Source organism: Argentina silus (assembly GCF_951799395.1).
Source record: "Argentina silus genome assembly, chromosome: 1".
Taxonomy (NCBI): Eukaryota; Metazoa; Chordata; class Actinopteri; order Argentiniformes; family Argentinidae; genus Argentina; species Argentina silus.
The window spans coordinates 25,282,846-25,298,295 of NC_139655.1; the positions used below are offsets into that span (position 1 = coordinate 25,282,846).

General features: G+C 42.1%; 1 protein-coding gene across 1 annotated transcript; it reads left to right on the forward strand.

Annotated features, from left to right (window-relative positions):
* The first annotated feature begins 3,541 nt into the window (after window positions 1–3,541).
* Window positions 3,542–12,848, forward strand: sepsecs (Sep (O-phosphoserine) tRNA:Sec (selenocysteine) tRNA synthase). Its single transcript, XM_083681685.1, has 12 exons — window positions 3,542–3,609; window positions 3,880–4,004; window positions 4,212–4,366; window positions 4,529–4,647; window positions 5,607–5,765; window positions 5,883–6,036; window positions 6,235–6,337; window positions 6,755–6,884; window positions 7,637–7,728; window positions 9,757–9,850; window positions 10,255–10,345; window positions 12,323–12,848. The coding sequence occupies exons 1-12, from the start codon at window positions 3,579–3,581 to the stop codon at window positions 12,567–12,569; spliced, it is 1,500 nt and encodes a 499-aa protein (XP_083537811.1). The 5' UTR covers window positions 3,542–3,578; the 3' UTR covers window positions 12,570–12,848.
* The last annotated feature ends 2,602 nt before the right edge of the window (window positions 12,849–15,450 follow it).

Here is a 15,450-nt window from a genome sequence, read left to right on the forward strand (position 1 = left end):
TGATTTGATTTGATTTGATTTGTGTGTATCAAGTGTATATCAAGTGTACTGAGGTGTGATTATGTGTGTACGTATTATGTGTATTGAGCTGTTATAAGTGTGATATCAACTTTGAAGGGACATTAGTCATATCTTACTCTGTGTGTGTGTGTGTGTGTGTGTGTGTGTGTGTGTGTGTGTGTGTGTGTGTGTGTGTGTGTGTGTGTGTGTGTGTGTGTGTGTGTGTGTGTGCATTACCTGTGTCTACTGTAGGTGAGCGGCTGCATCTGCAGGAGACGTCTCAATGGTGGATCATTGCCGTGGTGATTGCCGTGCTGGCTCTTGCCCTCATAGGCATTGTGGGATATCTGAAAGTGAAAGGAAGTGACTGCTCCCAGCCCAGTAAGACCACAGAAGACACTGAAATGCAGCCAGTGAAAAGTAAGAGACCAGTCCTACCTTACTGTGCTAGTAGTACTCAAGCCAGACACCAGAGGGAGCAAGAGGGGAAGGATAAGATGGGTCTGATGGGTGAATATAGAGAACTAAAACAAGAAGTTCCAGAAGAAACTTTGTGGGCTTGCACAGTCTTATTTTGGTTGTGGAAAAAGACGGTTTTGATGATAAGATAGATAGTTTTGCTGGGTAGTAAAGAAAGTGAGATAGGATGGACCAATAGATCAGAGGATATAGCATATAGGCAGATACATGAGAAGGTTGAAAGAAGGAAGAGAGAGAAGGTTGGATAGATAGATAGATAGATAGGAGGTAGAGATGAAAGAGGGGAAGGATAGTTCTGTAAATACAATTAAGAATTGTATAAGTGAGTTATTCTGAGAAAGCAGACTGGAAATAGGAAGAAAGGATGATGGCTGAATAGTTGAAATAAAGTGAGATAGTAGGATGGACAGATGGATAAAGATAAAATATGGTCAGAGGGTAGGGTAGCCAGATAGATGAGAGCAGGTTATACAGTAGGATAGATAGATGGATAGATGGATAGATGGATAGATGGATAGATAGACAGTTTTCAAAGTGATATGTATGAGCTAGAACAATAGTTGGACTTGCTGAAACAAGCCCACTAATAATAGAGCTATGGGCTGCGGTAAGGAATATGGTTCAAACTCTTTCCAGCAATGCCAATCCAATGCTTTTGAATGCACAATGGTAAGTTTACAAGTGAACACCTCTGGGTGAAGGGTAGACAATCTTAATGCAAGACTGTTGCTGATGAGTTCACTGATTGATTTGTCAACCAAACTTTAATAGATTGAATTTGACTCAATTGTACAACCCTAGAATTTACTTGTTGAAAGACAGAATTGAGAATTGCTTGACCACACAATGAATACTCTGGCTGTATATGAGTCTAAAATCTCCTCTCCCTCTGTTACAGGCCCACTAGACCCCACAGCAAAGACAGACCTGTGTGAGAGCAGCCCCTTGACTCAAGAGGAGGCCAATGGACACAGCTAGCCCATACAACTAACCAGCCAACCCGACCAAGTAGCTAACACGGCTATTTCAAAATGATCCCCTTTGCAAGTCAACAGCTCCAACAGCGAGCGAGCTAACAATTAGCCCACTGTGAGTCCAGCCTAGACTACTGGAGCCAGAGAGATTCACAGCCAGCCAACGTAACTAGCAGCAACATATACAGTGGATGGAGCATGGCACAGTATGGCCTGTGCCTGAAGAAGAGGAATCCTGGACTATTCAATATCAGCTGGTCTGAAAGCTAGGCTGTACACTTGTTGCCTCTCTCTATGGTTGCCAGCCTTTTTCTTCTTGCATTGGCAGAATTTGCCTTTACTAGTACTATTGTCACTTTATTGTCACTTTTTGTCACTTTTTATTTGACAACAAATGTATGCTGTTGTTGAGCATGGAGCAAGATCCCAAAGCATTTCACTGTGTCAATTTCAATCTGGATGCGACATATAATTACAACTGTATGTGATATATGCGATATATAACTGTATGTGACAAATATAATTTGATTTGATTTGATTTGAAGCAATGCCATTTCAGGAGATTTTCTTAAAATGTCTCAATGAATAGATGAAAAGCAAGCAATGTTGAAGGACTTTTATATTGTCGCTGAACAAGTTTGGCCTGAGCAGTATCCCAACTGATCTGCGGTCTGAGTGGTAAGTAGACATCAGACTGTTGAAGATCTGTTTAGGCTACTCTGAATAAACTGTTACAACAATCAGACACAATACTGCAGCTGTTGTTCTTGCTGTCACTGAGGACCTGTGGTAGTGGGGTTTATCTCTCTTTCTGTGTCTGTGTGTGTGTGTGTGTGTGTGTGTGTGTGTGTGTGTGTGTGTGTGTGTGTGTGTGTGTGTGTGTGTGTGTGTGTGTGTGTGTGTGTGTGTGTGTGTGTGTGTGTGTGTGTGTGTGTGTGTGTGTGAGATGCGAAAAACAAATAAAACAAAAAAACATCCAGGAGGGCAAAGGGGCAGGTTTTTGCGTCCTTTCATCCCCTTCCCCCCAAGTTCCCCAGGGAATGCCCACTGAGGCATTCACAGTACTTATTGGGCTTAGGGGACAGGTTGGGTCAGACAGGTGAGTGAAGAAGAAACACACACTCAGGCGGTCAATGTATTTAGTTAACAAGGGCTTTTGATTATGGAATTGTGGGTTTTTATCTGAAGGGATTACAACTTATAAAACAACTCTAGTTTTGTGTATAAACAGTACAAGAGGAAGGGGCTATGGCAATGCAGAGGACACAGTTAGAAGAGGTGTGAAGGAGTGTATACTTCTCCTCTATCTATAAGGATCACCCTGAAGACAAAATGGTTAGGATTTGGAGGTATGGCTACGTGAGACTAACAGTGTCATACAGTTCGATATGAAATGACTGTGTTGATGGACAACACAGCCTGAACATTCCCAAATGTGGTGTTCCAGGTTGCCTACATAGCAGTCGGGCAGAGTGCACCTGATCTCCATTGTGTTACATCAGAAGACACACTGATTATGTTACTGATTACCTGGGAATTATGACTTCAAGCAGCAGTGCAGTTATTCTAGCTGCCCGCCTGTGCTGCTGTATGGAATATGGTTCCTGTATGAAATGCTGGGTGAATACATCGGCCTACACTACAACAGTGACAGATGTTCAACCAAATACACTGCAATTGCAACTTTAACTCTGATATAGGGAAAGAAAATATGTCTCTACTTTCTGTTCAGCCTGAGACTGTTTTTGGATGGTTGTGCAAGGGGGAGACTAATGGGACATTCCTGACCAGCAGTCGTGTCAGTATGTGTTCCATTGTCAGATAGTGTTCCCCTCTATTAATTTGGGTTTTGAGAGGTATCTAAGACAAAACTTAATTGATGATGGCTTACTTATGTCACTATTGCATTCCAAGTGTTTTTATGCATTTTTAAGAATATTTTAACGTGATTTTTTAAATTCAGAACATTAACCGATGCAATTTGTCAATTTAACACCAAAATAATCAAAGTGTTTTACTTTATTTTTGGTTTGCTCCTCCTTCCATACGTAATCGGGGTCGCACGCTGACGTCAGTACACTCGTGTTCCGGGTTTTCTGACAGCTCTTGCCAGCATGAACTTGCATGAAAATTGACAAGGAAGACATCTATAACGGTAAATAAGTCCGATTATGAAAATAAACCAAATTTGTAGTAACAGTAGCTGAAGTGGGCAGTTTGAGTAGAGGAATGAATATATAACCAAAGCAAGCTAGCCGGTTAGCGTCCATAGCTTGTCTGCTTGCTTGTAAGTGAGGCTACTGCAATTTATTTCACACTTTCCTTGTTTGTCATTGTAGCTAATCAAGGTATGCATGTATGTTCACATCGGCTAGAGCATAATTATGTGAATTCCTTGTTTTGGAAACGAATTTCTTTTTGACAGTCGATGCAGAGATGAATAGTGAAAACTTTTCCATAAGTGAGAAGGTAGTGTCTCCTGCATACATTCGTCAAGGGTCTCAAGCACGTCGGAGTCATGAGCAACTGATAAGACTGCTCTTGGAACAGGTAATATTTGCACCCTAGTCTTTTGAATCCACAATGTCATGGTCAGATATGATCAAACTGTATTGCTGCATGTACATTCGTTTTTGCCCAATGCTTACCAAGGTGCCATATCTTTGTCATAGTACTAGCACTCAGAATTTCTCCTCACTGATATCTGTGATTATTAGATAGTGCTTTATTTGGCCTGCTCTGTATTGTGTCTTACAGGGCAAGTGTCCAGAGGAGGGATGGAGCGAGAGCACACTAGAACTCTTTCTGAACGAACTGGCCATAATGGACAGCAACAACTTCCTGGGAAACTGTGGCGTGGGCGAGAGGGAGGGCCGAGTGGCATCCAGTTTGGTGGCCAGGCGACATTACAGGTTCATATCAACTGTTGCTTCCCCAATGTTATCATACAAAAGTTATGTTGCCTCATACAATCTGTGTTGTATTTGAAATGTTATGGTCTAGCAGCTTAATGTGGTGTTTTCAACATGTTTTGTTGTCCTGATAAGGTGACCTGTGGCTGTTGCTTTATAAAGGTTGATCCACGGGATAGGCCGATCAGGTGACATTGCTGCCGTTCAACCCAAGGCGGCAGGTTCCAGTCTCCTAAACAAGCTGACCAATTCAGTTGTGCTGGACATTTTGAAACTCTCAGGTGTGTAAATGGCAAAATAACAAAAGGCTCAATCCATGTCAAATCAATGGACAAAAGAGGATTTCGACACCCACCATCTCAGGTTGGGACAGTAGCAGGGACAGTGCTATTTAGTGGACAGAATTTGGGACTATCGCATTGTATAATGGGACATGAGACACACCACTTCAAAAGCCGCTTTTCAACATGGATGCCAGTGCGTGCCAAGGCTTACTATCCCCCCCCCCCCCCCCCCCCCGCTCTAAACCGTGCCCTCTAGCCCCGTTTGGCCTCATAAGGACCAGGGGGGTAGAGGAGGCTAAAAGCATGGGTTTTAAGCACCAAATAGGCCCTGAGTAAGCCCTGTTGAAGCCCGGGAGTGACTGTGGGAAAGCAATTGGCCTTGGCACACATGGCATAAACCCTGCTGTGGAAAGTCGGCTATTAACTAATATATTTGGACAGAAATAACCAGCCATACATTACATAGTATCTAGAAACAAAACTTAATATTACTTGTAAGACATATAGAACTGATATTCCATACTGGCCGATAAAATCTTCTAACGGAGGGTTCATGGGTGTCTTTTGACCATTGTTTTGGATTCCTCATATTTAATCATTGTCAGGTAGGACTTTGTTCCAAATCGGATTTGGGGTTTGAATTCTATTGAATATTATATGAATCCCACAAAATGAAAATGGCCAATTTAGATACAATCAATTAGATTGTTTCTCAGGAATGAAAGTATATTTCTACAAAATAATTATGGCAGATGCAGGAATCATATCTGTTTCTAATTACATAAACCATTTCAGAACAATCTTAGATGGTGGGTGTCGTGTCTTGTTGATTTGACATGGAATGACCCATAATGCTGATTTGTGTAGGATAGCTAATGGGGCTTATAGATGAGAGAATGGATTTGAAGATGATCATGTTTATTATGTGTGCGGATCATGATGATCATGTTTATTAGGTGTGCGGAGCGTGGCCAATTGCTTTGTGGTTCCCATGGCGACGGGGATGAGCCTGACGCTGTGCTTCCTGACACTTCGCCACAGGAGGCCAAAGGCACGTTACATTATCTGGCCCCGCATCGACCAGAAGTCCTGCTTCAAAGCCATGATCACAGCAGGTTTGGAACTGCCAGCACCATCATAGACATGGCTGTTTTATTTCACACTTGATAGAAGTCAGGGAGTTACCTTGACTCCTATCTCTTGTCTGCACTATTAAATCCTGACGTGAATAGGGTTTGAACCAGTGGTGGTAGAGAACATTTTGGAGGGTGATGAGCTGCGGACAGACCTGGAGGCGGTGGAGGGTAAAATAGAGGAGCTGGGAGCAGAGAACATCCTGTGTATTCACTCTACCACTTCCTGCTTCGCCCCACGTGTCCCTGACAGGTAGTCCCAGAGCTAGCCACACAGTAGAACAAATCCATTACTTACCTATTATGATAATCATAACTATCATGCTATGATTGAAGCAAAAGTTTATGCATACCTAGATTATCCTAGATTGTGATATAATCATAATTCCTCCACATGTTAGTAGTGTATTCCTGTGTACCAGGACATTCTGAATCTCCTCTCTTCTTCTAGACTGGAGGAGCTGGCCACCATGTGTTCCAAATACGACATCCCCCATATTGTCAACAATGCCTATGGAGTGCAGTCGTCCAAGTGTATGCACCTCATCCAGCAGGTACTAATGCTGTGTGACCCATTTCTCTTTAATAAATCTTTCATTTTCTAGACCATACTGTGCTCAGTCAAATACTTACATTTCCTTATCATCGATGCCGCATGTGCTGTGATAAAATACTTGTGCACAAATCTCAGATTGACTTAAATTAATGATTTATGTGACATATACACACTCATATATCAGTAATGGATACAATGTTGTTCACAATTTTTGTTCCCATTCCAGTTATCCAACCCACTGAATAAGGTGTTTTATTACTACTTGTAGAGTATCTCCTGTAGCAGCGTCAAACTATTTGCATATTCTGGAAAGCCTTGACTGTGTCAAAGCAGTAGTTTGAATATAAATGTGGTGGTACTGCAATATGATTATTGTAATTTATTTTGCGATAAGAATGTGTTATAAACTCCTTAGGGAGCTCGTGTTGGAAGAATTGATGCCTTTGTACAAAGCCTGGACAAGAACTTCATGGTTCCAGTAGGTGGCGCCATAATAGCTGGTTTCAATGAGTCCTTCATTCAGGAGATCAGCAGAATGTACCCAGGTGTGTGCAACAATCACGTCACTTCTTATGGGCTGTATTTGCAAAGGGATTGTGTGTCATCGATATGAAAGGTAACACACACAAGTGTCATACTGACTGTATTCTTTTTCTGTATTTTTTTTAATCTCCACAATCCTAGTGATCTGAGAATAACAGGTGCAAATGCTTAAATTATGCAACATAATACTTGTGCAAATGCTCAGTTCATATTAATCTCTGTATTTTAAGTGCAGCTATGACTTTCATCAGAGTGCTCACTGCACATGGATGCTTCATTTGGGCTTTTTAGTGTTGTATCCATTCTTCCCAATCAGACCCTGTGTAAATAACACACCTGTCATATATGATTTGATAGATAAAATATAGCATGTCAAATCTGATTATTTCTTGTTTATGTCTTGTTAGTCAACATTCTTAACCACACACTTCCAAATGAACTGCTGTGTATTGATTTTGTGTTTAAGCAAGTGTAAGGCCAGCAGTAATCATTACATACAGTATGCCCAGAAGCCTTTGACATTGACGGATTGCCCTACAGCGAGTTGAATGAATTAGCAATGTCAACCATCAATATAATGCCAACCATAGTGGCATGTTTGTTCTGTACTTATATATGAGTCATGTATGACATGAGGCTGTTCTTTAGTACATTTAAACTTTTTATATGTCTTTTTTTTGTTTGGTCAAGGTTTAGGTTCAGTCTGCTCTGGCACACAATTAGTTGACGGCCTAACTTTTCCCTCTTCCCCTAGGTCGAGCATCTGCTTCTCCCTCTCTGGACGTGCTCATCACCCTGCTCACCCTGGGGGCCAGTGGCTACAGGAAACTTTTAGCAGAGAGAAAGGTGAGGTCCCCCTTTATCCCTCAACCAGTTCCCCCTCTCTGCTACTGTATTCTTAACAGAATTAGGACAAATTACAGCTCTCTACTTTCACCTGCATCCTCACTCTGATACTAGTTGTTACTGCTGTGTAGAAAGGGAGGCTTACAGCAAAGAGAAATCGATCCAAAAGAGCCTTAGTTGCTCCCTTTACCTGAGCTGATGATGCAGAAACCTTTTTACTTAAAAAAAAAAAAAGAAAAGTTACTTAATTGGTTGAAAAAGCCTGGTGTCTTTTGCCTTGGAAATATGTACTTTGCTGATCTCCCCTTACCTCAAACATATTCTACACACAGTGTTTTTTCCTATATTTGTACGCTGTATAATGTGACTGATTGGCATTGATACATCTTACTCCCTGTGGGATGGCATACAATCCCCAGCATGCTCTGAGCTGTCGAAATCCAACCAGGAAATACCTCTGGCCTCTCACATGACCTGGCACTCTCAACATTTATCGATTCCCATTGGTCCTGATCGTGCATATTTGATGTCCAGACCAGATTATCATAGTGACTGCAGAACTGAGTGATTTCTTAACATTCTCTTTTAATAACAGTTAATAGTTAATAACATTCTCACTGCAATTCAAAACCCTAGTCTTGATCGTTAGGTACAGTATGATGATTTAGCCTAAGTGGATGTTTTTGTAGAATTGAAGCTACTGTATACATTACCACTATGCAATAGGTTGGTGTTTTAGTAGCTGAATTGGCTGTAATTGGATCTCTGTTATGATGATGGTGTTGACTGAATGTGATTGGGGTGGTCCGGTGTCTCTGGTAGGCATGACCTTTATTCTTTCAGCAGATAGCTGAAGGGACTGTTTTTATACTCCTTACACTCGCTTCAAACTTGTCATCTTAACTTCAGTGTTGTCAGTTGTCAGTTGTCTCTCTGTGTCACTCTCATACACAGCCAGAGGATGGTGAGGAGTGTTATGAACTAGGAGCATCTAGGGAATCATTTTGGATCCTATATTTTATTTCCTATAGGGAATCTTTAGGAGATGTTGTGCATTATTGCATGCTTCAGGGACAATAAACTCAGACTTAGCCTTAATATGGGTGGAGTGAAGCCGTTGACTCAACCCTATTTTTGAAGAGACAATCCTTTTCTCTTTGTGGTTTTCCAGTTTGCCCAGGTGACATTTGGATAAGTAGAGGATGAGTCAGCAGCATCATGCACTGTATTCATCACCACAACACTCAAGTACACCATTCTTTTGTGCACATGGCTGCATTCTATAAGTCATAACCTACTGTCTATGAAGTGCTGCAGTTGTTGTTATGCAACTCCCAAAACAGTCCTCACAAGCTTCACCCCTTTAGGCAATTAAATATTTTTCTACCATTTTGGATCCTGAAGGGGTTGAAAGCAAGACGAGCACATTGTCAGCACTTCTGCACAGTTAGGCATAAGTGAAGCTCTGCCCTGGTAATTGATCCCTGAGGTGGACTATCGTGATGCTATCAGAGATCCTCCCGTTTTAGTGACAGAGCTGAGGTAAGAGTGGATGTGCCTAATGCTAGCACAGTCAGGGGAATAGAATGGAGGGAGGAGTCAATGTGCCTAATGCTAGCACAGTCAGGGGAACAGAATGGAGGGAGGAGTCAATGTGCCTAATGCTAGCACAGTCAGGGGAACGGGATGGAGGGAGGAGTGGGGGATGAGGTAGTCTGCAGGAGGGAAATTGCTAGATTAGCAATAAACTGAGGCTGCTGCTAAAATAAGGCTGAGGGACAGAGAGTGGGAGCCTTCTGCTGCTATTTATATCTCTTTCTTTCTCTTTCTCTCTCTCTCTCTTTCTCTTTCTCTCTCTCTCTTTCTCTCTTTCTCTCTCTCTCTTTCTCTCTCTCTCTCTTTCTCTTTCTCTCTCTCTCTTTCTCTCTTTCTCTCTCTCTCTTTCTCTCTCTCTCTTTCTCTCTCTCTCTCTTTCTCTTTCTCTCTCTCTCTTTCTCTCTTTCTCTTTCTCTCTTTCTCTCTCTGAAGGAGATGTACGCCTCCCTTGCACAGGAAATGAAGAGGCTAGCTGAGGCTCATGGAGAGAGACTGCTGCATACCCCACATAACCCCATATCACTAGGTAAGATACTGTATACTACATCCCACATAACCCCATATCACTAGGTAAGATACTGTATACTACATCCCACATAACCCCATCACTAGGTAAGATACTGTATACTACATCCCACATAACCCTTATCACTGGGTAAGATACTGTATACTACAATCTTTTCCAAATAACATTTAGGATGGGAAAGAACCATTTAGAAAAAGTGGTTTTATTTGTCAATATGTCATCTCACAATGCTAAAAGCATTATAAATCCTATTCTGGCTTATAGACTGTGAAACTCTTTTATATCCTCCACTGTATCTCCACAATCCTAGTGATCTGACAAAGTGCAGGGTGTAACTTGGCTGCCCCATGCATGCCGTTGTTGACGACCTTCCCTTCTGTGTGTGTGTGCCCTCTGTCCTGCAGCCATGTCTCTGGATGGCCTCCAGGCCCAGAGTGACAAGGCTGTGACTCAACTCGGCTCCATGCTGTTCACCAGGCAGGTGTCTGGAGCCAGGTAAGCAACACTGCCCCAGGACACAGCCTGGAGGGGGAATGGAAAAGAGAGAGGAGTGAGAGAGACAGACAGAGGGTCGATCTCAGTAGCCTTATGTGACTTCCTTGAATCATCTAATTTCCTGCATTTACAAGGGTGTAAAAAAACTGGACCATTTAAAGGGAATACCTGGTAGGAATCCAACACATTGCATTAACCAGGACTGTTTACAGTAAGTGCTGATGAAGGAGAGGAAGCCACTTGAGACTACTGAGATGCAGAGTCTGGGCCATCTGCTGAATTAAGCAGCTTCCATTACGCTTGTGAGACAATGCCAACTCTACCTTTTCCCTCTCTTACTGGGACAACTCACACAAATTGGTCTGAAAATCCCCATCTGAAAGAAAAACAATGACTTGAATATTAATGCTCTCTCTCTGACAGTGATTACTTTAGCTTTGTTGAGAGAGGAGAAATCCTGCAGTGATATTGATGGAAAGGTTTCCTCCTTGATGCCTAATTCAATTAACGCAACACGATTGTGATTAATGTTGTTGACTTTGTTGCAGTGTATTTTTTATTTTTTGGGGGACTGACCTAATAGTTTGTGGCGAAACAGGGGAGGCGGTGTAAATATTGTAAACATCCTCATGAATTATTTATTTGTGTCATTCTGCTATGATTTTTTGGTTCAAATTGAAAAGCACTTATAGTCCTATTACCTTATATACGCACCAAAGAATTACCCCCCTGTTGTTTCCCGCAAGTGAACACGTTCATTATCAATGCCAGTGTCGAACCTGTTCCAAAGTCATGGTCTGGCATGTGCTGCACTACACTTAATAGGAGCCGTTAGTTAAAAACGTTTTTACGATGGCAGATACTGATTAGCTTTGTATTGCTAAATCCGTATATGGACAGATAGAGAGATTCATAATAGATTAAAGGGATTCCATCTCATATTGATAATGTGATGTGAAGAATCTAGTGTTGTGCAGTGAAATGTTCTGCCAGTCCAAAATCTAGATGCATAGTCATTGATGCTATAACAAGATGTAGTTTGTGGGCCTCTAAGGCCATTGCTCTGGGAGGTTGTTTTCACCATTGTCAGTGTAATGCCATGAGAGCCTCAATGTGTCAGTAGCAGATTTAGCATCAGAACCAGTACTTAGACTTACTTAGATCTGAGACCTCCACACAGTGGAACAAACAAACAGATCACATAAGATGGAAGCTTACAGCTCATTATAATGCATTCCCCTTCTCTAATGGCCACTACTGTACACATTGGCTCAGGAGTCAGCCATTGATTTTTCACTGGAGTAGTGGAGGGATTTTCACAAGTTGAGATGTACCTTCCCAGAACTCCAGAGGCTTCTGTAGTCTATACGCTTTGGGAGATTTAATACACTTCCACTGCTGAATACTCTGTCAAGCAAAAATCCCACTTCAGACAACCAGACCAGAAAAAGAGAGAGAACAATATTTCCTCAAGAAAGTTACTCTCAAAAGGTGTAATCAAAATCTTAGTTTGCAGATTGTTGCCTGGTGTCTGAGGGGCTGAAGGCGATTGCTTTAGATCAAAGACTGCAACATCTCTAATGATGCCGCAATGCCTCCTCTGTGCCTTAGCTCTACTTAGTGATAAGCTAAGAGGAGACTGCATAGTCTCTTTTTTTAAGAGCTTTCCTGTAAGGGGGTGGGCAAAGGGAACTGAATTTTCCTTCATTTTCTACGCTGCCAGAAATGCCCATATTCGGAGTAGCCGCCAGGCATGTAACAAACTGGTGGTGGTAGTTACTGTATTTATTTTTGGAGGTCCTTGACCTGTGCAAGCAATCATTGGCTGAGGTGGAACATGGCAATATTTTCCTTAACATCAACCAGAGCCCACCCACCTCCACCCTCAACCGATACTATAGAAGTTGGTTTTCAGGTGGTTTCCATGGAACACAAAAACCTTGGCGATATACTTCATGGTATTATGTATGTTTTCAGGGTGGTTCCCCTTGGCAACGAGCAGACAGTGAGCGGGTACACATTCCAGGGCTTCATGTCCCACTCAGAGGCATACCTGTGTCCCTACCTCAACGCCGCCTCAGCTGTGGGCATCACACGTGACGATGTGACGTTGTGTATCAAGAGGCTGGATAAGTGCCTAAAGAGCCTGAGGAAAGAGAGCGGCACTGCTAGAAGTATCTCTCCGTCGCCCCCCACAGGCCAGGAGGATTCTGCTGGAGAGTGAACTTATTTTTAAAACATAAAAGTATATCAATGCCTGTTGGATGTGGTTGACCATCTCTGGTGATTTTTGTGAGTACTTGATGGGTAATCTACCACTTGTTTGTATAGGACATTGATGGCCATAGTGTGCTTACAACATGTCCACTTGTAATCGTCCCATGTGGCACTAATAATGTTTACACTGATATCCAGTGTCTGTATCATTTGTGTCTGAAGGCACTTTGCTGATTGTACAGTGTTGACATGGAAGCTGTTGTATCTATCAATAAAGAATCTCTATATCTAACCTTTGGTTGTTCTCTGTCATTTTTACAGGAAATCTATCGCCATCTAACCTCGTTAATACCAGGCTTTCCTAGGAAAGAAAACAGAATTAAATTTTTCCTTTAGGCTTTTTTCCATTTTCTACACTGTTGCAAGCTAGCATTGGCAACAACTCTCTGCAGAATACTCCTACCCAGTCGGAAAAGAAGATGCACATAACAACAAACAACCATTCTACAGGCATGTAGGGGGAGGGCTCTTGGAATGTAACATCCAGTGAAATTGCGAGCACATTCTCCCATCGCTCCGTCCAGTTCAATTGTTTCAACAGACCTCCAAAGGAGGCGTGAGAAGAACGTGATTTGGAGGTATGGCTATGCAAGACTAATAGCCATCTAATGCCTATTGCCAGAAATCTGATCCCTATGTACCCTAATGTTATTGTTATTGAACAGGAGTGAACAAGCTATGGCTCCCCGACAAGATAGAGAAGATTTGGGAAAATAAATCCCATCCACTTCATAATCAAGAATAAACATCTTGAGGGCTATTGATCAATCCTTTTTCTGCTTTAAGACAGTGTTTTATTTAATGCTACTAATGTGTCTTTGTTCACAAAGCTTTTGTTCTTTGTGTTGTAATATGATACACATTTTACAGGGGAATTAACCCCCATCCCAACCCTCTCCATTGCCGTTTCCTTTTCATTTGCCCCATTAGCAATGTAACAGATACATATCATATCAACCCAGCCCAGCTCGTAGTCAATAAGGCTACGCATACTCAAACATAGACCTACACCCAAAGAGTCCAGATATAATCACATTTACTGCAAAGGATCAGGGAGGGAGGAAATCTCAGAGGACCACTATACTATGGGAATTGGCCTATAATCAAAGCGGCCAGACTGTACTCACATGTCAGGGTTTTCCATTGGCCCCTATCCCCTCCTCTCTCCAATCGCAATCAAGCATTGTAGGCATTGCCTCAAGGAACAAAAATAGACTCCCCCAGGCTAGTGAGCAGTGAAGCCTCATTGACTGATGACTAATCTATACTTCGGTACTACACTGTCCATGCTCTCTGTTTCTTCTCGGAAACTGATGTTTTGGATCATTAAGGTAGATCGTTCTTAGACAGGGTTCTGGTGGCAAGTAAATAGAAACAGATGCACCTGCTTGATGTGATTATTCATGTGGTATATGACCTAAAATGTAATTATTGGTTCTATCTCCTTAAAAGGAAAAGGCTATGGAAGAAAAAAACAACATTGTGTTTGGAGAAAGAAAATGGATTGTTGCGTGTGCTTTGTGCAAGATTTGGCCATGAATAGCTACTGCTTCATAGTGTACATGCTTGACATGTACAGTACAAAAGTATGTGTGAATGTTTAATGATCTGTGGAAGCAGCTCCCTGAAGAACCCATACACTATCTCTCTCTCTCCTTCCCTCGCTCCCTTCTACCCCCCCCCCTCTCTCTCTCACTCCTCCCTCTCCCTGTTATTGCAGATGTCTGTCTCTCACTGCCTCTTTCATATGGTTCTGCCTCCAGCGCATCAACGCTGTGTGTTATCCAGGCTTCTCTCTATGCTGAGGTAGCATAATTTCCTATTTTCTCCCCGTCCTCACACTGCTTCCCCCATCTGCTGCTGACGTTGCAGCGATGCTGTGTGCGCAGAATAGCAGAGAGTCAGACATAGTTTTTTGTGTTGGCTAGTTTTAAGGCCTCCGTATTGATCAAGTCTACTGCAGTGTGTAAATCTCAAGAAGTCTGTATCTGCCATTGTAGTTTCACTCACTTGAAGACAAAACACTGAGTGCAGTACTTACTTTCCAAGTTGATTGCGTAGTTACACCTTAGAATCTGTCCCTGAAGTTTATGTGATATTTGTATTGGTTATAAGCTCAGAGTGAATTGAATAGCTGAATTGATATGTTATTATGTTTTTTAGGCTGTTTAGGGCATATATACATGATTGTGTGTAACCTAATGGGATTGGACTTCTTTTACTTTTACACTTGGTTTCACAGTTAAAAGTTTACAACTGTTATTTTCAGAGAGAGTGATAACAAAATCAGATTCAGTAGGGTTGAGTTATTATCACTTTATTCTCATTATTCCCTCAGAAAAGGTGCGTATAATTTGGCTTTATATACTAGGCCCTTACAGTCCATATGGTATATCCAGAATACCAGCAAAATAATCAGTCTAATAATGCCTAATGCTCACCAAAGTACCAAAAGTTGACCAAAAGTATGCCATCATCCTCTTAGTCTTTTGTCAGCAGCCATGCCCATTCTCATTAGCTCATCTTGAACGGCAAAAAGAGGCACAGTATCACATTCATTTTTATCGCATCTGCCCTCAAACCCAAACATTGTTTATTCTGATCCATCCTCACCAAAATAGAATGCCTTTAAATAGCCCGCCTCGCTCGACTACTTTGTGCTGTACTCCATCATAGTAAAGTACCCCGGGGGTGCCAGATGATGAATCGCCCCTCCTCTCCTCAAGTGCCAGGTATAGGCCTACGGTTACGTGACGATGGAGAAACTGGCTGCCACCACCAGGGACTTGATAGTGCCCCATCGGCCTTCTCATCTCCTGAATTATGTA